The following is a 25,635-nucleotide window of genomic DNA, read 5'->3' on the forward strand; positions in this document are numbered from 1 at the left end:
TCACCAGTGTTTCCCTGGAAGGTGGTTTTACAAGTGGGTGGCACCCCAGCTTTTGTGGCTGCTGCCCGAGGGATGGGCTGCCAGGTTATATGGCTCTGGGAGCCAATGGGGTTTATATTCCTGAGTCCCACGGTACTGTATCAAATGAAGTCATTCTTAACAGATGCAGGAGTATCCCCTCCCCACAGCTCTATCCAGGCCCAGCACTGAGGGAGCAGGCAAAAACACTCGTCTTCCATTGTCTCCTCAGAAGGGGCTTAACTACGTAATTGCCCAGCTGCTTCCTGAGGGCCCAGTTTATAATCAGTCTGCATCTCGGTGCTGATTGCCATTCTCACCTTTGGGACACTGATGGGTTTTGACACGCCCTCAACTCCTGGAAGCCGCTAAGAACAAGGCAGGTGGCTTGGATAATTTCAGAGGCTTGAGAGACAACTAGAGGCTTGGGCCGGGCTGATCGAAGTGGTTCATTTTCATAATGAGAATATTCTATCAAGACTAGGAGAGGTGGCTGTTTTATCTCATGTTTAGAAACTATCAGAGAGAGTCAAAGAAAATAAAGAAACAGGAATATGGTTCAAACAAAAGAACAAGAGAAATATCCAGAAACAGAGTTTAATGAACGTAAGTGATTTACCTGATAGAGTGTTAAAAATAAGAATCATAGAGATGTTCACCAAAGGCAGGAGAACAATATATGAACAAAGTGAGAATTTCAACAAGGAGAAAATATTAAAGAGTGCCAAACAGTGATTTACCTGGTGGGTAAATCACTTATGACTCTAATATGAAGGTTAAAGTGTAAAAAATGACTATACTACAATAACTTGTTAATGGGTATACAATGTAAAAAGATTTAAATTGTGCCATCAAAAACAAAATATGAAGAGGAGAGTGCAAAAATGTAGAGCTTTTGTATGCATTTGATGTTATCAGCTTAAAACAGACTGTTATAAATAGAAGATGTTTTATGGAAGCCTTGTGATAAAGTAATAACCTATAGTAGATACATAAAAGATAAAGGAATCAATGCATAGGGCTACAGAAAATCATCAAATCACAAAGGAAGGGAGCAAGAGAAAGAAAGGAACAAAAGAATTACAAAACAAACAATGAACAAAATAGCAATAGTAAGTATATACCTTTTAATAATTAAATGTATATGGATTAAATTCTCCAATCAAAACACAGAGTGGTTTAATGGACTAAAAACAAGACCCAAGTATATGCTGCCTATAAGAGAATCATTTCAGCTTTAAGGACACACAGACTTAAAGTGAAGGGATGGAAAAAGGTATGTCATGAAAATGGAAACCAAAGGAAGCAGGTGCACCTATACTTATATCAGACAAAATAGCTTTTAAGCCAAAGACTGTAAACAAGAGACAAAGAAGATCATTGACAACATACCAAAATTCATGGGATGCAGCAAAAGCAATTTGAAGAGGAAAGTTTTTAGAGATAAATACCTATATTAAGAGAAAAAGATGTCAAATATCTTAATTTTACAGCTCAAGGAATTAAAGAAGAACAAAGTCCAAAGTTAGTAGAAAGAAGGAAATAACAAAGATCAAAGCAAAAATAAATGAGAGACCAGAAAAACAATAGAGGGAAAAAAAAATCAATGAAATTAAGAGCCCTTTTTTTTTTGAAAAGATAAACAAAATTGACAAACCTTGAGCTAGAATAAGAAGAGAGAGAAACGACTCAAAGTCAGAAATGAAAGAGGAGACATTAAAACTGATAACATAGAAATACAAAGGATCATAAGGGACAACTAAACACTTATACTCCAACAAATTCAATAAGGTACAAAAAAAAAGAGCAATTTCTAGAAACATTCAACATATACAACCTACCAAGACTGAATCACAGATAATTTGAATAGATCAATTACTTCTAAGGAGATTGAATCAGTAATCAAAAACCTCTCAACAAAGAAAATCGCAGGACCAGATGACTTTACTGGTGAATTATATCAAATATTTGAAGAGGAATTAATGTTAATCTTTCTCAAACTCTTCCAATAAATTGAAGAGGAGGGGACACTCTCAAACTCATTTTACAAGCCAGCATTACCCTGATACTAAAGCCAGAGAAGGACACACAAGAAAAAAAAATTATAGGCCAATATCCTTGATGAACATAGATGCAAAAATCCTCAACAAAATGTTAGCAAACCAGGTTCAACAATACATTAAAATAATTATACAACATGATCAAGTGGGATTCATTCCAGGGATGCAAAAGTGGTTCAACATCCACATATTAATAAATGTGATACACCAACTTAACAAATTGAGGGACAAAAATCATAATAGATGCAGAAAAGCATTTGACAAAATTAACATACTTTCACGAGGAAAACTCTAAACAAGTTGGTATAGAGGGAAGATACCTCAACATAATAAAGGCCATATATGATAAGGCCATAGCTAACATCATACTCAATAATAAAGTGCTGAAAGCATGCCCACTCTCACCGCTTTTATTCAACATAGTACTAGAAGTCCTAGCCACAGCAATCAGGCAAGAAAAAGTAATAAAAGGCATTTAAATTGGAAAGGAAGAAGTAAAATTGTCTCTATTTACAAATGACATGATACCATATGTAGGAAATCCTAAAAATATCACCAAGAACACTGATAGAATTAACAAACAAATTCATTATAGTTGCAGGATACAAAATCAATATAAAAAAATCAGTTGTGTTTTTATTCACTAACAATGAACTATCAGAAAGGGAAATTAAGAAAACAATCCTATTTACAATAGCATAAAAATAAAATATTTAAAAATAAATTTATCCAAGGAAATTAAAGATCTGTACAGTGAAAACTGTAAGGCATTGATGAAGGAAATTAAAGATGCAAATAAATGGAAATATATTCCATGTTCATGGATTAGAATTAATATTGTTTTTTGTTGTTTTTTAAAAAAATATATCTTTATTGATTTCAGAGAGAGGAAAGGAGAGGGAGAGAGAGAGATAGAAACGTCAATGATGAGAGAGTCACTGATTGAGCCTGCAACCAGGCATGTGCCCTGACCGGGAATCGAACCCTGATCGTCTGGATCCTAGGTCGACGCTCAACCACTGAGCCACGCCCGGCCAGGCTAGAATTAATATTGTTAAAATATTCATACAACCCAAAGCAATCTATAGATTCAATGCAATCCCTATCAAAATGTGAATGGTATTTTTGAAAATAAAGAACATACAATTCTAAAATTTGTATGGAAGCGCAAAAGACCCCAAATAGCCAAAGCAATCTTAAGAAGTACAAAGCTGGAGGCATCACACTCCCTGATTTCAAACTATATTATAAAACTATCATAACAAAACAGTATGGTATTGGCATAAAAACAGACACATAGATCACTGGAACAGAATAAAAAGCCCAGAAATAAACCCACACATATATGGTCAATTAATTTATGACAGAGAAGCCAAGAATATACAAAGGAGAAAGGACAGTCTCTTCAATAAATGGTGCTAGGAAAACTGGACAGATACATGCAAAAGAATGAAACGACCTCTATCTTACATGATAATAAAAAATTAGCTCAAAATGGATGAAAACCATAACCATAAGATCTAAAAACATAAAACAACTAGAAGAACACAGATTCCTTGGCACTGGCCTTGATGACTTTTTGGATTGACACCAATAGCAAAGACATCAAAAACAAAAAACAATAGGGACTACATCAAACAAAAACCTCTGCACAGCAAAGGAAACCTTCAACAAAATGAAAAGGCAACCTATAGAATGGGAGAAAATATTTGCGAACCATGTTTGCAATAATGGGTTAATATCCAAAATATATAAGAAACTCATACAACTCGGTAGCAAAAGAACAAATAACCAAATTTAAAAATGGGAAAATGACTTGAATAGACATTTTCTAAAGAAGACATACAGATGGCCAAAGGTATATGAAAAAGTGCTCAATGTCACTAGTCATCAGAGAAATGCAAATCAAAATCGCAATGAGATACTACCTCACACCTGTTAGGTTGTCTATTAACAAAAAGACAATGACAAATGCTGGTGAGGATGTGGAGTAAAGTGAACCCTTGTTCGTGGGATATAAGCGGTACAGACACCCTGGAAAACAGTATGGATCCGGCAATCCCACCTCTGGGTATATATTCAAAGGAAATGAAATGATTACTTCAAAGAGATATTTGTACTCTAATGTTCATAGCAGCATTATTCACACTGGCCACAACATGGAAACAACTTAAGTGTCTGTCGATGGATGAATTGATACAGAAAATGTGGTATATGTTTATAACAGAATATTATTCAGTCTTAAAAATGAAGGAAATCCTACATTTGTAATAACATGGATTGAACCTGGAAGGCATTATATTAAGTGAAATAAGAGAAAGACAAATCTGCATAGTATCACTTATATGTGAAATCCAATAAAAAAGTCAAGTAGAAAAGTGGTTTCCAGGGGCCGGGGTAGGGGAAATAGATCTTGTAAAAGGGTATAAACTTTCAGTTATAAAATGAGTAAGGCCTAAGGGTGTAATATATAACATGGTGGCTATAGTTGATAACATTGTATTATATAATTGAAATGTGCTAAGAGAGTAGAATTTAAATGTAAAACCCTACCCCCCAAAGTTACATATACTTAGTGATAGATGTGTTAATTAACTTAATGAGGGGGATCCTTTATATTTTATATATATATACATACATATATATGTATTATATATGTATATATAATCATCACATTGTATACTTTGTTTTACAAATGTGTCAATTATACCTATAAAGCTGGAAAAAAAAATATTTGCTTCTGGGAAAGAGAATTTAGGAATAGAAATGAACTGCTTGAGTTTTAAGACCATGTACATGTATTTCTGATAAAAATGAGAATTAAATTTAAAAAGCCATTGATAAGAACAGCTTCATCAAAACAAATATCTAAATGGGGTGAGTTCAGATGACAACTGTAGTCAAACCTTTGGGTCTCCTAGAGGACAAGCCCAGGGGGTAACACCCCTGGCAGAATGTCATTCCTGGTTCCACCTGGTAGGTATGGATCCAAAAAAACAAAAAAAATCTTTCCGAGTCTCCCTGTCAGGAGGCAGCGTGGTGCTATGGTTAAGGTCATGGTTTCTGGCACCAGAAAGACTTGTGTTCACAGCTGTACTACTGTGTGACTTTAAGGTAAGTTATTTAACCTCTATGAACCTCAATTCCCTCACATATAAAAATGAGGATAATAATGTTACTTGTGACTAATTATAACCTCATAAGGGTATAAAAGTATTTTGTGAGTTTTTTGTGAGGAGTAAATAATAGATGTAAAAGCAATGTGTCTGGCACGTAGTGATTATAATATCCTCTAGTGTTAAGCTCTAATTATTATCCTAGAGGAGTGGGATAATAAAGAAGAAGGTAGAGTTTGAAAATCATAAGCATTAAATATCAATTTAGTGTGAAAAACTAGGATTTCAAATAGAGGGATTTGTGGTTCATGGGCACAGCTGTCAGAGACAGGGAAGCTCCAGCCTAGAGGGTCTGGCTAAGGCAGACACTTTGTCATCTCCCACCTCCCTTTCCTTTATTCCTCCCTATAACCACTTCCCTCCATTTTTGCCCATAATATAGAGCTTAGCTATAGTCTTCATTATTTGATGAACTTTCTATACAGTTCCAATGATTTAAAAAGCTGATTTTTGCCCAACCAGTGTGGCTCAGTGGTTGAGTGTCTACCTGTGAACCAGGAGGCCACAGCTCAATTCCTGGCAGGGCACATGCCCGGGTTGTGGGTTCAGTCCTGAGCAGTGTGTGTGCGGGAGGCAGCTGATTGATGACTCTCTCTCATCATTGATGTTTCTATCTCCCTCTCCCTCTCCCTCTCCCTCCCTCCCTCTGAAATCAATAAAACCTTTTTTTTTTTTTTAAAGCTCGTTTTCACCCTAACAAAAGCCTCATAAAACCTCAAGCAACCTTCTTTTTACATAGAAAGGCTACTCTGTGGCTGTTTGAGTTGTTTGGTTAGCTAATCTTACCCCTAGTATAGTCTTGAAATATGTGAGCCTCAGTCAGGTGGGGTGTCATGAGGGAGAGAGAAATAAAAATGTGGAATAAGAAAAAGGGTAAGGGGCACTCAAACAGGGAAATAGAAGTCCAATCAACCAGCTCTCCAAGGACACTGCACAGTTACAGTAAGCATTTGTGCATTCCTACCACATGCAGACATTCCGAGGACCCGGGAATACAGATAAGGAGCGAGGGGGCAGAGCTGTGGGAACTTAGAGGGCAAAGTAAGTCCTGCTCAGGGACAGAGTAGAGAGGATAGGGCGTCAGCAGGCATCAGGCATCAGCCAGCTGCCTGGTGGGCCCCTGGGGACGTTTCTTGTGTCTCCCATTTCTGTGGGGGACACAAATTTAAGATGTGGGCTGCACTCTAATTCTATCGTGCTGCGGTAAGTTTCTGGCACCCCCCTCCATTAGGTACCGAACAATTGTAAGTGAAAACTACTAAAAAGAATATGATGATGTGAAAAGGAGACTTGGTCTCTTTACAGACGAGTGGAGTTCTGTGCTCTTAGCTGTACTTTTGCCCAAAGAAAACTTGCAAAACCGGGCAATCCCCTATATTTCCTCCTCCTCTAATGAAGAAGCAATTGTTCCACTGCCCACATCTACAATGAAACTAAATAAAATGGCCAAGACTCTGGCAGCTTATTTGACTCCTTTCTACAAAGCCCATGAGAAGAGATGTTGAGAGTTTAACACAGAAGCTGCAGAGACCAGAATTTCACAAGAACACCACAAAGATGGACATAATGGCTCTTCCACATGCCTGCCTTGTTCAGCCAGATTTACAGTTTATAAGTTGCTGCCTCTGTTCCCATTGACTTTTACTGCCAAAGTTTTATTAAATCAAGCAACATAAACAATAGTCCCAAACCATCTTTGCTGTCAGCTACAGGAAACTTCGGGAGGTTTCAGTCCTAGAGGAAAAACTGTTCTCCAGAACCCTCCCCAGCCACAGAGGACAGAAGTACTTGGGCAGGTTAGGTGAACTTGATTTATCTTAATTACCAGACAGAGTGCATTTTCCATAGGAAATTGCTGGCCCACATGTGAGTCTGGCACACACAGTGGATTCTTCAGTCTTTTAGTCAGTGAGGAGAGACATGGGCTCTTTTAAAGAGAAGGGTGAGATTAAAGGGCTAATTATTAAATAATTATTATTATCATTATTATTAGTTTAATCCTCACTCAAGGATATTTTTTCCATTGCTTTTCAGAAAGAGGGGAAGGGAGAGAGGGAAGGGAGAGAGGGAGAGGGAAGGAGGGAAGAAGGGAGAGAGAAAGAGAGAGAGACAAAAACATCAATTGGTTGCCTCCCGCACATGCCTGACTGGGGCCAGGTATCAAGCCTGCAGCCGAGGTACGTGCCCTTGGCTGGAATCGAACCCAGAGCCCTTCAGTACACAGGCTGATGCTCTGTCACTGAACCAAACCAGCCAGGGCTAAAGGGCTTCTTTTTAGTTAGTGTGCAGCAGGTGTGTGTGTCCTTCCATATGGCCCAACCAGTTCCTTAGGAAGAACCTGGCCCATCAATGGACTATCAAAATGAGTTTAAAAACGATTTCTCTGAAAACACATTGCATGCCACAGACACAGAGTCAAAGAAAATGGTTTATCAGGACAATTCTACTTGCTATAAGCCTGACCTAGGTTTTGGTTTTATTTTCAGTTCCAATTTTCTCACTGATGCTGTGCATGTCTTCAGATATCATAAGATTATATCATTTTAGAGCTGGGAGAGACTTTGAGATTAGTCCACACTTCTTAATCCTTTAAGCAGTGGTGTAAGACTCCTTATTTAAGTCATACACTTTATCAGTTCTGTTTGCAGAACTAAAAATAATCATAGTGGTCTTTGCAAACAAAGTGGTTGGCTCCAGATAGGAGAGGATTTTCTCAATATTTTTCTTTTAGTTCAACAAGAATCACACACTGAGGTTTCATGGGGGGAAAAATAAGTGGAAAATAAATATTGGGGAGTGGGCTAGATGGGTCATTGACAAGGCTGGGGCTGCACGCATGTGCCCCAGAATAGCTGTGTAGCTCCACTTTCTATAAACAGAACCATCTCTTGCCAGGTGTGGAGCTGAACCCTCCCAGCAGTAAGTCAGCTGCTGGATGGTGCCACACTGTGGGCTATTTTTTGGGCTCTGCAGGTCTATTTTCTCAGCCTTGATTCTCTTGGGTTAAATGTTCTAACACCAAACTCTCTACTCCACCCTTGTCTGTGTGTAATGATTAGCCAGTAATTATCACCTGTTTTAGAGCTTAGGGTTTTTTTTTTAGTCTGGACAAATGATGGAAAATGCTATTAAAATAAATTATTTACATATGCCTCCTAGAACTGGAATGCAATTATAGTAATTCTTTTAGAAGTTATTCTCTTCCAGCTTTTCAAATAGGGAGTTCCAGAATCAAGGTGGAGGGGATTTTAACAGCTATAATTCAAAGTTTCTCTATTTTGGGAATTCAATTTTACCCTCTATTTTGATTATAAAATTTTCCCCAAGCATTGAAATGTGACAAAGTCATTCTTTATAAACTAATAAAAACCACCTGGTGGCTGCATCCTGTACATACTTCCTCTTTACAGTGTCTTTTATTAGCATTAATCTTGGGCCATAGTTGGGCAGAAGATACAATGGAATGAAACCACAATGTTATACAGTAAGAAAAAAAGTTCAAATCAAAAAAGCCAAAGAACCTACATTTGGGAATCCTGATTTTAGTATTCTGGCTGCAGCCTCGCTGTCAGTAGTAACTTTGAGGACTACTTGTATTTCACTGGAGTCATGCACATGGAATTGACTTGAATACTATTGTTGCTCTTTCTTTTCTTGCCAGCCTGTCCCATTCCTTCCTGTCCTCTGTCACCAAGTTATAGTATCAAGTACTCCATGAAGCTTTCTCTCCTGATAAATTGCAGAACTGGGTGTAAGTCCTACGCTAGCATGTTCTTTTATACTGTCTTATAATGCTTGTTTCATGGGTGTTAGTTTTGTTTCTCTAGGCACCTTTAGGCTTCCAAAACCTTAAATGAAATAATTCTACTTCACTTTATTCTTCCTTAACTTATTAAGTTACCTTAACTAATAGGGGTTTCAACAAATAGATTTTATTATTTCAGTTCAAAACATTTTGCCCATTAAATTAGACAAATTAATCTCTAGCATACCTCTGGTTAGAGAGCATGGGATGCGTTCATAAGCTCATTGGGTACTGGGATCTACTGAACACCAGTTTCACGTATTGTAGGCAAAACAACTTTTATTAGAGCACCTCTACATCCACATGCATTATATTTGCCTCCAATGGGAAAATATTCTTTACTTCAAATCACTGATATACAACTTTTAAATCCTGACCCATTAGGGACTATCAATATAATTCTGGTTAAATCATATATATGAACTTTAATAGTCTTTATATCCTAATGTATTTCATTCAATCATACCAAACTCTAAAAATAACGTTAAGTGAGCCACATACAGACACACTGAATGGCCTCAAATTTATGCCTAGTAGTAAAACTCAGCATGGGTTCTGACTTCAGGGATTTCTAAACTAAACTTAACATTGCTTTCCCAAAGAAAAATCCAGAAAGGGCCTCCTTCAGGCTTTGTCTTGAGGTGAGAATAGGCTGTAGGGGTCCTCCTTAGAAGGCCCACAGGTGAAGGCCAAGAGACATAAGCAAGACACATACATTGAGGGTGGGACAAATGGGACACAGTTGTGTTTCAGTCTGAAGCAAAGTCCAGAAACAATTAGCATGAGTCCTACAAACAATTACAACCAGAAGCTTGATGTGAATCCCCAGTTGGTCCTGTGATTCCAGATTGAAATGCAACTCAGCCCAAAGGTCCTTTTCTTTCATGTACCTACCTGACCAATTAGGTCAGGTGCCAAAATGGCTTTCTTACATGAGATTAACAAAATGTCCTTTTTTGGTAGATTTATTCCACCAACTGCCACTCATTTTAAGTAGCTCTAGTGTCAAAAATGACTTGTCCAAGTAAGTGAAAGTCAGGATGAAAACTAAAATGAAAGAACACATCCCTCCCCAATTACCATCCTCCAAGGTCTCCCCATTTTTTGACCCATTTTCCTGACCTGGCATAGAAAGCTCTGCACAACCTAGCTTCCACCTCTCTCTGCCACTGCTCCCGTCCACGTTTACCTCTCACACAGGTGAGACTGTATTGCTCACTGCCCACGACCGCTCCGTGCTGGGCCTCTGCACGGACACGTGCTACTCTCTCTGACACTGCTTTCCCCTAAGACAGTCACCTAGCTGGCTCCTTCCTACTTATCCTTCAAGCATAGCCCAGGCTCTTCAGGAAGATTTCCCTAATTTCCCCAGACTTTGCGAAGTGCCACCCACTCTGGGCTCCCGTAGCACCTTGGGCCTGCTTCTGCTAGAGCTCTCACCACTGTGTAGAATAATCGGTTAGTTAGCTGCCGAGCCCCCAGCCTCCAGCTCCTCAAGAGCAGGCACCATGTTTTTTTCATGTTTGTAGCCACAACACCAAGCACACCACTGAGCACACTGTTGGTACTTAATAAATGTTAGCTGAATGGAAATGCAAACCTTTTATAGACAAATCACAGTGAAAATGTCACTGGAATAACTGTGCTACTTCTGATTATAGCTAATAGGTGCACTGTGAGATCTGAGGACAGCCTGTTTCAGAAAAGGAACACAATGATCATTTAGAAATTGGATGTCTTTCAATACACTTCCTGTGCACTATACAGCCCATTTTTATTAAGTGGGGGGGGGGGGGGGGGGAAAAGCAGGAAACGAGAGAGAAACCATCTAAGTCCCATAAGCCCAAATTCATGTATTAAAAAGTCCAAATTAAATGAATTTTCTTTTTTACTTTTTCTTTAAAATATATTATGGTAAAAATAGGCTCTGTCACTGTTAATCTTGTTAAGAAAACAGAACCAAGATCTTCGTTACTGAAATATATGCTTATTTTGGCTAACTTAAATCCTTTAAGAACATCAGCAGTTACAAAATTTTCCATATTACAAGTCATCATAGAAAACTTGAGAAAAAATGCTTGTGGAAAAGTCTTATTTTTGCAGAATTGGATCAGTTTCACATACAGCAAACAATCTATAATGAAATAGATGCTTCCTTTTCCCCTGAAAAGATTAGAATTGTCTCCCGGCTGTCGGAGCCAAAATAGGCTCTTTTGGGCGTGATGATCAATATCCAATTCAATTCAATCAATTGATGACAGTGAAAGATACAGGAGGTAAAATTTATGAAAAAAGCCTCTGATGCCGGAGTTTCAGGCTTCACCTCTGCTGATCGTTTTCAACACTGAGGAACTTTATCGAGCTATGAAACATTGATTCTGGAAAAATTCCTGACTGTGTCCCTCTTATGTTCCTTGGTGTACTATAACTTAAGATGCCAGTTTCTTTTTCTTTTTTTAAACTGAAAGCATAGATAGTTTATGAAACAGCGTTTTCGAGTTTGAAGAAAGAAACTGATTCCCCACAGAGAGTAAAATTCAGTCCAGGACTGCATTTAGCATATTGGCTTTGTTAAGAAAATGCTTGGCTGTATCCATTTAAGAATCTCCCTGATTTTTGTTTTGTTTGACATGGCTAAATTTGGCGATTTAGCCAGGTAAAACAAAACATAGAAAACCTTACTGCATTTCTAGAAATGTCCAAGGCCTTTATATTTCTTGTAATAATAAAATGAACTGACAAAATATTGGGTATTTTATATTTATAAAGGAACCACAAAACTCTACAGCAATATAAACAACCTGGTATCACTGTGTAATGAAGGATACAAAGAAAAGTTGTTTATTATAGAACAATGCTAATATTATTTATATCCCTTTTCAACAATCTGTTCTCATTTGTCTATGATAAAAAGACCCCCTAAGCAAAGGATTGCTATGTCTGGGACTGGGACTAGTCTCTAGTTATTTTAAGCATTAACTGTTGTAAACTTTCACCTGCATTTAGCATATGGCTTTTATTTCCCGGCTCTCCCCTTTCCAGCATGCCAGCTAAATTATTCTCTACTTCGAATCCAGTTTATATCATGCATACTCCACATGTCACTGGTCCACAGACTTTTCCTTCTCTAAATTTTGGTATTTAATATCAACATTTGGTACTAATGATCTTCTATTTTTCAATGTTCCCAGCTATACTGTTAGCTTACAAGACCATCTTGTTAGCTCTTGTATCTCCACCAATAACTTGCATATTTGCAAAACATGACTCTAGAGGTGTCAAGTGCTGTGTACGAAAAGCTAAAGAATGAAATGCAAACTAGACCCTCCCTGAAGACACAGAGGGACGATGTCATTCCACTCCGTTCAGACTTTTTGCACTCTCAGAATTCACCTGTAATAGCACTGGTGGCTTACCTTGTGTTTGGTTTCAGATTTTCTACTGTGGAGAAGGTTTGATTTGTAATTTGAATGGACTTGTTCTTCCCACTGAATGACCCATTTTCTCTGGATATAACTTCATATTCTGAAAAGCGAAAAAGCCAACAAATACCCATCTTTATGTTCTGGCTGATTTAATTGTTCTTGAAGCTAATAGCAAAATAAAGTCACTCTCATAAAAATAAGCAACTCAGACCGCAGTTCGGATCTTATACATTATGTGTATTATGCATACATTATGCATACATTATTACACATTATGCATACATTACGTATACATCTTATACATTAGCAATATCCAGATTGGGATGGCTAGCGGATGACAAAGGTCCCAAAGCCTTTGGGGAGTTGCTCATAGAGCATTTCTGCTTTCTCTCTAGCAGAGCAGGGAAGGCCTGGCAGCTGGGAAGATGAAGGACGCTCCTGTGGGAGCCCTGGAGGCTGGTGCCTGTGGTTTTGTTCGGCAGGTCAGCCTGCCGTTGCTGGAAGGCACTGTCTCAGGGGGCGTGAATAGGAGCTCTGTGGGGAAAAGGCCGCTGACTATGTGGTGCTGCTGCAAAAAACTTCTGAGTCTCAAACCACAGCAACAAATGACAGTTAACCAATGAACTATACTTTCCTACAGTTCATTATGTTGATTTATAGAATTATGGGATTTTTAAATCTACTTCTTACATAAGTTACATAAGTTTTGTACATACTGCTTAAATATGCCCCTTTGATAATTATCCTTGTATTTGTAAAAAGAAACTATAGCCTTAAAGTCTGAACAGAGATCTGCATAAATTTCACTTAAAGGCTTGTTTCTATGAACTTGCAGGGCTAATCAAAAGAGAGAGTTTCAGAATAGGAAACATAATTTACAAATTTGTTCATTGGTCTTCCTCGCTCTTGGTTGGGGTTTAGTTTAATGCATGTGACAAGATCATACAGAGGATTAAAAAAATCAAACAAAAACCAAACAACAAAACCTCCATTCAAAATCAGCTCCATCAATATAAGGAAATACACAAGTGGTGGGTGGCAGGGAAAGTGGGAAGGCTGCAGAGGAGCTGGCAAGTTCCTGGGGATTCCTGCTATTAGCACTGAGACCAAAGGTAGGGAACCATCAAGCAACTCAGGAGACTCATAATTACCAATTTTAATTTGGGAAGGATTTTTAATGCTATATTTTAAAAATCTAAAAAGGAGCATGGAATGACACTTTCTGAATAATTTTTTACTATTCTTCCAAAAATTCAATATTAGGCAATGGCCATTGTATCTGGATACATCTGTGCAGCTATTAAGGGACCAATGGCTGGTATTTAGTATTCTTCCCTCGGGCTCTTTTGTTCCCACATGTTTTGGGTTTGGTTTTGTTGTTTCCCAACTCTTTTTGTTCCATTTCAGTTGGTTTTCTATTCTAAAAGAGGGTGGAGAGGGAGAAAGGGGAAGGATCCTGAATTCAAATGTGTCCATTTTACATCTTTTCCTCAGCTGTGGATATTTACTAGAAAAACTTACTAGTAATTAAAATGGAAGTAAAATTGATTTTTTAAAAATGGAAACGATGTGGCTTGATGGAAAGAGACTGACCAAGCCAGTTGCCTTCATCTTAGCTTCAGTTTTCCCATCTGTAAAGTTTCAAGTAAGATATATTTTTAAGTAAAATCAGTAAAGATATATTTTTAAGATATATTTTATCTCTTCATAGTGCTGCTTGTGGGGATTGAGTTAGGAACACATGGTCAGTGCCTGTTGGTTCAACAGGTGGTACCTGTTGTCATTGTTGCTTTTATTATCCCTAATTAGTCTGTTTTGAAAATAGGGTCACAAAAATTTGAAAGATTCCAATAGAAAAGATTGAAGTATAGCTTAGTTACCAAAAGGACAACTTATATGACATTCCAGTTGGTAATGCATAAAAGCTACTACCTTCAGAAAACATCGCTGGCTTGGAGCACTCATCAACTGCATAATATTCTTTTTAATATTACCCCAGCCCTTCAGTACCTGAAACTCTTATTGTACATCTTCTCTAAGTTTCTTTTGACTCAAAATTTAAAAGATGATTCAATACTATTTTAGTCCTAAAAGACCGTAGTTTTCAAAATGAATCTAGAAGTTACCTTCGTAATTAAACAGGTATTAAAACTTCTCTCAGGCCCGGCCGGGTGTGGCTCAGTGGTTGAGCATCGGCCTAGGATTCAGGAGATCGAGGTTTGATTCCTGGTTAGGGCACATGCCCAGGGTGCAGGTTCGATCCCGAGTCGGGGGCATGTGGGAGGCAGCCGATCAATGACTCTCTCTCTCTCTCTAAAATCAGTAAAGATATATTTTTAAAAAACAAAACAAACAAAAAACTTCTCTCAATTCTGGCTTTTTGAATGTATATTTTTGGGCTTTGTAAATATATCTTTTATTTTTAATATTTTAGGCAATAATAGATTTTTAATAAATCCACCAACATTATAAAAATGGAATATTAATTTTGGAATGAATATTGTAGACACATTCTGAGTATATTTCAGATGGTGAAGACAGTCTCTTAAGTTTATGCCTATATTCCTTCTTTTCATACATGGGACTTTGTTTATAATTTTATTAACAGTAAATATACAAGGAAGTCTATAAAGAACTAACACTAAATAATTGGTCTTTCTTCCCTTCCAAGGGTTTTATTGCCTTATTATGAGATAATTCACTTAATAGAAAAAATGACTTGTTATAAAGTTTGGGGACATCACTCTGGTCAATAGAGATGAAAATAGTAATGGTGATACTATTTTTACCTGTCCTGCTACTGCATCCCCTGGCAAACATTAATTTAACAGTTGCTGACCTATGCTTTGCATTCATTCCCTTTAATTTTATCCTCAGGATAAACTGATAACAATGGGTATCATTACAACTAAGGAAACTGAAGTTCAAAGAGGCTAATTATATACTCAAGTTCCATATTTAGAACACAGCTGGTCTGGGATTTAAATCTATGCCAGCACACTCTTGGCATATCACAAAGCGACACCTTATAACCAATTTAACTTTAAGTTGCCAACGACCCAAGCAGGCTATGGCCGATTTCTTAGGTCACCTATTTCTACATTAGTGTAGAAGGGACATGTAGAAGCAGATGAATTTAAATGTATTTACTAGAGGTGAATACATAGGAGTCTGTAAATTAAGATTATTGACAGAGGCCAACTCATGGAATACAGAACATGTTTCACTCTGTTATCTTTCTGAATTCCTTCCTTTCATATCATTTTCAGTGACATGAGAATTAATTTCTGTATTATCTGAGCTTCTGGTTTATGAAAGGTTACATTTGAAATCAAGTGGTATTTAATAATGTAAAAATAAACAGAAATGGAAAAAAAAAACAAACAGAAAAGGACATTAGGATATATTATCCAACATTTAAATACAGACTAGATGAGTAATGGTTAAATACAGAATTATTTCTATGTAGAAAATATTACAACTAAAGAGATGTGGTCCTTATACATGAAAATTGTTATTGTAAGTTCATTATCTTGTGAAAGATCTCAAGCAGCCTATTAACATTTGGTAACAATGCTCCAAAAGTAATTGGTTAGAATACTTTGAGATTACAACACAAGTTTATATAAGTTTTAAAAATGTTACATAATGAACCAGAAAGGAAAATTCGTCGGCTTTAAAAAAAAATTAAATCAGCTATAATTGACATACACAAGTGAATACGTATTAGAAGTATTAGATCAGCAATTTTCAACCTTTTTCATCTCATGGCACACATAAACTAATTACAGCGGTGCCTGGGGTTTCGAATGTCACCCGTTCTGGAGACCGAGCGCGTCCTGAAACGCTGGGAAACCGAGGCACCCACAGCCCGCAGCGGGGCCTGGGGCCTTCCCTCGCGGAAGCCGGCGGCCTGTTCCGCCTCCGAGGCGGGTTTGAAAACCGGGCGTTTCCTTCCGGGTTCACGGCCTTAGTCACCGGAAATGTTCCTCCACGGAGCCGGTGAAAATCGAGGTACCACTGTACTAAAATTCTGCGGCACACCAAAAATATACTTTTTGCCAATCTGACAAAAAGTAGGTATAATTTTGATTCATTCGCACTGGATGGCTATTGTTGTGTTGGCTGTTGTCATTTTTTTGACTATCTAAGGGAAAGATTCTTCTGGTACACCAGTTGAAAATCACTGTATTAGAGCTGTTAGATTAACCAATTCCAACTTGATGTCCACATCTTTAAAGCAAATCAAATTTTAAAGGTCATTTGGTTTTGTGAGAACTAAGCCTCAGACTATCACAGGAACTCCTTATTAGCGCAGTATATGGACTGAGAGTTTTGAACTTTTTAATACATGTAGGTAATCAATAGAGATTGATTGATTTTTAGGTGTTGACTTAGAGTTTAGATACTACGTGTTTTTAGATATTGACTTAGCATCTAAGGGCACAGTCCCAAGTAAAGCAGGACTAGGCAAGTCCCTGGGAACCACAGGCAGTGGCTATATTCTTGAGCTGATTTAGGTCATTAGTCTTTTCTCCTCCTTTCTAGTTTTATTAACCTGTTTACTATAGAGAATTAATTTCCCATATAACAAGTTCAAAGAATGACTCAGGATTTCTTATTTTCACAGTAATTTTTAGAGGAAGTGGATGGGTGGATAGCAGAGTCAAAATTTCAGGAGATGAGCAGAAAATCGGGCATAGAATTTTTAAAACATGTACCCTAAATGACTGAAATAACATTTAGCCTGCTTGAAAGTTCTAGGTCCATCTAGAAATTGGGTTGGTGAAAGGAAAACTGATTTAAATATCATCAGCAGTGGCAACTTCTCATATATTATCTGTAATTTTCTTGGTAATGGAAAAAACTAGATATATCTGAGTTCTAAGAGGATGCAACCTAGGGAGATCTGCTAAATTGACAGGGAGCCCATAACCAGGACAAAGATGATCTCTTCCAATCATGACACTTTCGACAATAATGTGCACAGGGACAGCAGAACTCTGTTAGGACTCACTACTCCTGAGACAGGACCCACAGTTTGACTCAAGGTTCTGTAGTCCCAAAGCAGTGCATTATCAAAGCTTTCCACAATAGTAACAGCCCTATGCCATGGTCTTACCAGTGACAGTGTCATTGAGTGGCTTTTCCCAGTCCAAGATGACGAATGAGGGGCATCCTTCCACAGTGACCACAGTGAGGTTGGAAGGTGGGTTCTGCGGTGGGCTGGTGGCATTCCCCTCTGTGGCCTCCTCTTTGGGGAACCGTTTGACGGAGTCGGTGATGGAGCAGGGCCTGTTGTCAGGCTTCTGAATGTATCGCACATGAGGACCTAGGAGAGAGAAAGGGCTCTGACATTTAGCATTTTTTGAGTAAAGGTGGGGGAGGTAAACTAATAAATATAATTATTTGAGGACATTTGGTCTCACGTTATGAGCAGGATGTGAATGGTTCAGAGATGTGAAAATCCTGTCTCTAGGATACACGATATGGATACTGTGAATTTACTTTTCTAAATAGTTTAGTGTGTGCTAATACCCAAAAGTAATTGGTTCTCCCTGAGCATAGTTTAAACCTCATAATTTATGGGGCATGGAAAAAGAGTATTCAAAAGGGTATTGCCTCAGTCATGGGCAATAACAAGCCCTACACTAAACACATTCTGGCCCCACCTAATAAATATTAAAAGCTAGACTCAAAAGGATCAAGTGGTTTCAAGTAATTTAAGTACACCCAGAACAAAATTTAAAAAGTATTTTAGGAATAAAAAAACATATCCAGAAACTAACAAGGTGAAATTAACAGGAATGTTACCCATAATGAGGAGAAAAATAAATCATTTGAAACCAACCTAGAACTCACATAGGTGTTAGAATCATTAGACAAAAATAATAACTAACTACAATCTACATGGTTAAAAGTTAAGACATGAAAGATATAAAAAGATCCAAATCAAATTTTGCACCAAAGTAGGAATAGAAGGTAATATTTGTCCAAAAGGAGTGAAAACATATGTCTACACAGACTTGTACATGAATGGTCATACCAGCTTTAGTGGTAACATTAAAAAAAAATTTAGAGACAACTCAAATGTCATGAACAGGTTTAATAAATAAGTTATTTATTAAATAATTATGTATATATCTATACAATAGAATATTAGTAATAAAAAGGAGTGGTCTATTAATAAATGAAGCATGGATAAATATCCAAATAATTATGCTGAGTGAAAGAAGCCAGACCCCCCAAAAAAGAGTTCATACATTTATATAAAATTCCACAAAATGCATACTAATCTATAGGATAGCAGATCTGTGGTTACCTAGGGACTACAGGTTGGGTGGGAGGAGTGAGAGAGAAAGATTATAAACTTTTGGAGGTTGTGACTGTATTCATTATCTTGATCATGATGGTGACTTCATGGGTGTACATATATGCTAAAATTTATCAAGTTTTATACTTAAGAACAAAATATTACAAAAGGAAATACTGGGCTCTGCATCACATGATACCTCTTCTACTATGTTAGATTAGGTTACTATTCAAAACTATTCTCTATATCTATGAAAGGGTTATACTTCCCCAATTCTTGGTTTAAGCTTTGCGATGTGACTTTCTTTCGCCAATGGATATTGGTAGGTATAACACAAGAAGGAGCTTAAAATGTGGTTGTGTACTTGGATTCTCCCTCTCTTAACTTTGTATAGTCCTGAGAATGGTTTTTCCTGGGTCACTGTTGGTCCTTCATTCTAGGCACCAGAATGAACAGATAAGGAGAGACCTGTCCCCAACTCACAAGAGGCCCAGCAGAACCACCCAGCAAAGAACATCTTAGATCAGCTGACACCCATTTGTTAATATTATGAAGGTGATTTGTACACATATGAGAAGTAAATACTTACTATGGTATGCCACTAAGATGTTGTGGTTGTTTATTACATAGCAACAGCTGACTGATACACCCACCAAAGATAGCCTTGTCAAAATTGAGATTTGGAGCCAATCATACATACCTTTGAATCTGGGCTTCCCAAGAGGATCAGTTTCTCTTGTTGGACTTGAGCTAAAGTCAGTTACATTACCTGAGAATGGAATATAATAAACAATTTTGACAAAAGATAAAGCTTTACAATACAATAAAAAGTAGTAAAGACTATAAATATTTAATACACCTAGTCAATTGCTTGCAACTTTGATTTTCATCTTTATTATTCATATTACCTGCAATAAAAGGCCTTTAATTATCTCTTGCTGTAGGTGTTCTTCAGTGTAACAAATAATGCTTTAAAGATTACAACCAAGTAGTTAATGCTTATTAATAAAATAATGCATGTATAATTAGAAATGACATGTGATTTAGTAAGAAGCGTTGGGTAATCTAGTTCCTTTTAGGAAGCCTTTCCTGAAAAACTAAGCACTTCCCTCTATGTCTGTGAAGGGAAGGAGTGTATTCTATGCCAAAGAATTAAAAATAAGCATTGCCCAGCTGGGTGTGGCTTAGCGGTTGAGCGTTGACCTGGGATCCAGGCGATCGGGGTTCGATTCCCGGTCAGGGCACATGCCGGGGTTGCAGGCTCTATCAATGACTCTCTCATCCTTGATGTTTCTATCTCTCTCTCTCTCCCTCCCTCTCCTTTCCTCTCTCTGAAATCAATAAAGATATATTTTAAAAAAAAGCATTATTTTAAAATTAAATAGATTCATACTAACCATAAAATTGAGTAAAACAGATGATCCAGAGATGAGACTCTTTCCTCCTAATCTGAAATCTTTTAGTACTTTGTAGCTAAGCATCTAGTGGGAAGTGACCGATATACTAACCAAGATCTTCTTCTGAGGCAGGAGCTGTTGGTTGCTTTTTGTCTGTCTCTGCTCTCTCTGAGGGGGCTCCCGTTGGCCTGAGTGTCGCCTGCAAGGGTGTGGAAGTTCCTAGGCCTGAGGAAACGATTCCTGAAGGGTGGAGCCAAAGTAGTTAGGCTTTATAGGAGTACTGCCAAGTTCCCATTTATTTATTCAATAAATATTTATTAAGCATTTACCATGTAGCTTGGCACTATATGCCAGGCTGAGAAAGAAAAGACCTGGTATCCTTGATGGAGAGAGAGGTGTGAGCCAGTAATACTGACTCATTATAGATATTGTGAAAGAACTGGCTAAAGTCACAGAGAGGGCGAAGGGAGGGAATAGTAATACCTATGGGGAAAGGTGATGGGTTTTGGAGGGGGATGGTAAAAATGCCTTCACAGAGAATGTGACAGTAAAGAAGTGATCAGTAGGTAGGTGTGAAAGCTGTATTCTAATCAGAGGTTTCAGAAAGAACCAAGTTAGGGAAGCATGTAACCATTTGGTATTTTTAATTTGAAGGCGTGAGAGCCAACGGTGCTGCTGGGTGCCCTGAGAACTGAGAGTGGAGGGCAGGGGAGGCAGATCACGAAGAGCCACGCATACCACGGATCTGGACATTACTTTTAGGCAGCAAGGAAGCAATCAAATCAGATTGCTTAGGATGCAAGGCTAGTGGCAGAGAGAGAGAAGAGCAGAGACTAAAGCAGTGGTGCAGGCAGGGGTGGGGGAGGTGACCTGTACCCAGAGGCAGTGAGACTGGATGGAAGGGGTTAGACCTGAAGGATGTCAAGGAGATGGAATGGCCTGACTTGGAGATGAACTGGCAGGCTCGGGAGATGGCTGAAGAAGAAAAAGGTTTCTAAGGTAACATCTGTGATTCTGGCCTAGTAGCCATAACAGTGCTGCCCTGAGATACTAGAGTCAAGTGTCTCCTCCACTAAAAACACTAATAGGACTCCCAAACCGGATCCATCCCCAGGTCTAGGCCAGTCTGGGTGTTTAGAGTGTGTGTGTGGGGGGGGGCTGGATTGGATTTTATAGTCCTCCTGGAAAAAGGAATTATTTTCAGACAATAAAAAGTTAAGGGGCACAACCCTGACCCAAACATGGCCCAGCATGAAACCATGGGTGAGTCACGAGGATGGGCTGCTGGTGTAACCCCTGCAGACTCCTGCTCCTGGTCCTGGTGGGAGGGGGCCACAGTGAGAGGGTGAGCAAAAACCAGGAGAAGTTGTCCTGCAGGAGCTTTTTTAGAGTTGGCAGAGCCATCTGGAAATGCTGGCACAGCACTTTTTTTCTGGCAAAGGGAGGGAGACTCAGAGGCCTTGGCAGATCTGGAAACAGGACAAGTGGAGGATGCCCCCCAGTAGCCTCAGACTGTGCTGGCGGGCACTGTGTGAGAGGAGACGTGTGTTCAGAGGACACCCAGAACATTTTGTTGATTCCGGAATTCAGGATGCACTTTCTGTAATCTGGCCAAAATTTACAACTGCACTTCTTGCGTTTGGCTCCTCCCTGTGGCCATTCCTTTTGAGTGAGAGGTGGATAGCAAGAGGGGGGTGGGTGGGGAGCCAGAGCTGCTCTCAGAAGTGGAGAGTTTGTGGTTTTTCGTCAGGTAAGGTGGGCTGTACGAAAGCCACACGTACCGATGGGAGAAAGCACGGGTTTTCTACAGCAGAACCACGCCACGGGCTCCCAAGTGTTCTATGGGGGAGACTCAGGCATCACTTTCAGTCTGTGACTCATCCAGTTTGACACCAGGTTACAATGAGGAAAACCAGATGTCCTCACTGGAGCCATGTCTCCGGGCCTTGACTCAGGAAGGCACTGGAAACATGTATGAGAAGCTGAGTCCTCCAGCTGATGGGAAATGATTGAGAGTCCACTGTGCACGTGATACATCACAAAAGCTTCTCCATCAACACACCCTTTTATCCTGGGGAAAGAGTGACATCTGTTCCCTTCCACGTAAACCCGCAACCCTCTCACAGTCACAGGTGTCTTCAACACTTCGATCCTGATTCCACCTATGAAATATCTAGGAAGTAGAGATGGCGGAGAGAGGGAGCAAAGGTGGGGAGCGTGCTGTGATTTGCTGGCAAGTCCAGTGGAAGAGCCCTTAAGAGAAATGAGGTAAAACTTTGCCCTGAACCAGGTCAATTTTCACAGGTTCTTAATTTCATTCATTTATTCAGTCAGCGAGAACTTATCGAATGTCCTCTAGGTGCCAAGCACTGGATATGGTTCTGGGAATTCAGAGAAAATGTGCCAAGGACTCTGTCCCCATGGAGCTCCTAGACTAGTAGAGGAAGACAAGTGCACAAACAGGTATAAAACAATTTGCTCTTTGCTCTGACAGAAGTGTGTATCAAGGACAAGCAGAACAGAGAAGCAATGCTAAGACTACTTTGGGGAGTTAGAAAAGAGTGAAGTCTGAGTATCCCAGGTGACTGGGAGGGGTCCTTCTATGGGAAGGAGACACCACATGCCAAGGCGCAGAGGAGAGAGGCAGCTTGACTTCTAAAATCTCTTCCTGCCTTGTCGCACTGCCTAGAACTGCTAATATTTTAGTCCCCAGTCTTTCCCTTACTACCGTAATACTGGGGCCAGCATAAGGGCTGGTGGACAGGGGAGCTTTCAACAAGATGTGTAAGATTTCATTTCAGAAGATAGAATATAAGCTGATGACAGGGCCTCACATTTTCTATTACCCCTGGTGGGTTGGCAGCCTTCAACATCTTGCCCAAAATAATCCACTTCTGGAAGGGCCTGAGTCAGCTTCTGTCTTGGTTCCAAGCAGACACACTGGCTTGGGTGCTCAAGGATGGTTTCTTTCAACCCACCCATCCAGAATCAGGATACGAATCCTCAAAGCTATTTATAATGTTTGGTCTTCAGGGCCAGCACAGGCACGCACCACACACACCAAGGGCTTGTCAGTAGCCTGAGCTAGTAGACCGGGAAGGGCTTGTGGTTGGCTAGTAAGACTGAAATCACGGAGAGAGAAGAAAATGTATTTATGACAGACCTACCTGCACTTCCTGGCTTTCCAGTGACATTATTTGGTGGTAAAGGTTTTCTTCGTTGAGGTGTAGGTCTAGGTGGCAAGGGTAGGCGGCGAGTGCCTGGAATTGGGGCTAAGAGATTGTATTACAGATAAAGTTGTCATAAGGATTCACTTTATAAAAATCACAGGTTTTTACAAAATATAACTTTTGATAAGTAGTAACTGAATGACAGAATAGATTATAGAGAAAAGTGCCTGAATAATTGCTGATATCCTTTTAAAGTAATGGCTATAATGCACCCAGGGATAATGAAGCACATTAATATATAAAAATATCCTCTATTATAGATAAAAATGTATAGGTATATCTGACTTTTGAAAGCCTGTATGGAATTTAACATCTTTAGTTTCCAATATAATCTCAACAGTAGCATTTCTCAGCCTCATTATCTCCAATCTCCTTTGATTCTGAGACTACAATTCTTGCACCATTTTAGTTTTAAAGTGTTAAAGTGCATAATTTCTCCTTTAATGGGTGACCCACCCCACCCCAAACTCTACTATGTAATTATAATTAAACAAGCACTTTCAGAACTTAAACCATTACAACAAAGGAGCCCTGATGGCAGAAGCTATAAGCCTGTGTCCATCGAGAGCCAGGTCGTTGTGAATGCTTGTGCACCGCATAGGGGCACGTGGCCAGAGATGTGTATGTGGGAGCCAAAGTTCAACACCCACTCTGCTCACCCACCCATGAGCCCTGGTGCAAAGCTGCTGGCCCAGGGGAAGGGTCCATTTTCGTAAATGGCTTATCTAAAGAGGGGAGGAAGAGGCAACATTTAAAAATTGCACAAGGCATCTACTTTGCACAAAGGCTGGCAAGGCTAGGGGTTCCTGGAGCAGTCTACCTTCACCCACATTTTATTTTATGTCTGTGTTATAGCTTAAAAATTCATCTCTTTGCGTAATATATGTTGGTTTAAAAATCTTCACGTACAATTGACAATCCAGGAAAATGCCCTGTCGCTTTAAGTACTTTTTAGGAGACCAGAAAATGTGTGCATGTGTACATGTGTACATGTGTGTGCGTGTGTGCAGGGAAGGGTGCTGATAGCATATAGATCTGTAGCCCACACATTAATACACCAGAGAAAGTTTCACAGTTTCCTTTCAAAAAGCACAGAGTTCTTTTTCAATGCTAAGATTTTCCAAGTCACCCTCTAACATTTGATTTTGGCCTAAAATACAGAGCATAGCGTAAATTAGAAACATAAATCATTTTAGGCAAAAGGATACTGTAATAAATTACAAAAGAGCAAAACCTGAATATGAAGACTAGAACCCACAGTGACTCATCAACATTTATACATACATTGTGGCCCCCAGAACATGATACAAAGTAATTATTCAACTGGTACCCCTTAGGGATTCTTATTAATGTTTAATTTTTGTACAGAGCACTTTTCATTCCTCCAAATGTAAGATTCTGGAATGCTGTCCTAGCAGTCCCCATGTCCTGTTAGCATGGCTCTGGCGCTTTGGGGGCCATGCAGATGCTGCTGTTTTTGCTGCAACAAACGATACTGCAGTTACGGCCCAGCACAGAGCTCAGTAAGGGAATCAGCATCCTATCCCTTACCTGGTTTTTTTGTGAAGTGAGTAGAGTCCACGGACACATTTCTATCAGCACCCGATGGCTTTGGTGGTTGCTTGACCCCTATGAGCCGAGGTAAGAAAAAAGAATAAATAAATATATAGCAAAAATGTGCTAAATGTTCCTACTTATGGAAACTTGGTGGAGTCATCAGTGATAAGATATATTTTGTAAAGAACAGAGACTCTGGTGATTTAGTGCCCAGATGTTTTAATCGGCTTCTCCTGTCTGCACAGAGAAAACAATTCAAAGGGCTACCTTCATTGGTTGTGATTTTCTCTGAAGAGTTAACATTTGATTGTGAACTGTGGTTTTTGTCTTGATTTTCCATGTTGCCTGCATGGCCTTCCTGGGTGGTATTGCCTCGCTGGGAGGATTTCATCTACAGTGATTGGCCGTTTTTTTCCAATATTCATGGGTACATTTTGTGGTTTTGAAAAAATTTCCTCCAACCCTTCTGTCCCCATAAAAAAAACCTTAAAATTCCAGTGTTTGGGTTTATACTTAATGGATTGACTTTTCAAATATTTCTGGAGAGGACTTGGCTATCAGATTGGTTAGACCACAAACTGGATCTGTACCTTTGAGATTTGTAAATTAATCCTGGGAAGGCCTAGAATTCCAAATTGCTATTTGAAAGAAACT

The 25,635-nt window shown here is 39.0% G+C and overlaps 1 protein-coding gene across 24 annotated transcripts in view; it reads right to left on the bottom strand.

Annotated features, from left to right (window-relative positions):
* Positions 1-25,635, bottom strand: part of ABI3BP (ABI family member 3 binding protein) — a 213,298-nt gene that overhangs the window by 9,546 nt on the left and 178,117 nt on the right. For all 24 annotated transcript variants that reach the window (XM_081137863.1, XM_081137873.1, XM_081137874.1 and 21 more), the window contains 6 exons: positions 24,976-25,053; positions 23,362-23,466; positions 20,306-20,434; positions 19,498-19,566; positions 17,607-17,816; positions 12,476-12,584 (listed from right to left, as the gene is read on the bottom strand). In XM_081137863.1, the coding sequence (XP_080993989.1) occupies positions 12,476-12,584; positions 17,607-17,816; positions 19,498-19,566; positions 20,306-20,434; positions 23,362-23,466; positions 24,976-25,053 (700 nt within the window). The remainder of the gene's footprint in view (positions 1-12,475; positions 12,585-17,606; positions 17,817-19,497; positions 19,567-20,305; positions 20,435-23,361; positions 23,467-24,975; positions 25,054-25,635) is intronic.

This window comes from Miniopterus schreibersii, assembly GCF_964146895.1.
Source record: "Miniopterus schreibersii genome assembly, chromosome: 5".
NCBI lineage: Eukaryota > Metazoa > Chordata > Mammalia > Chiroptera > Miniopteridae > Miniopterus > Miniopterus schreibersii.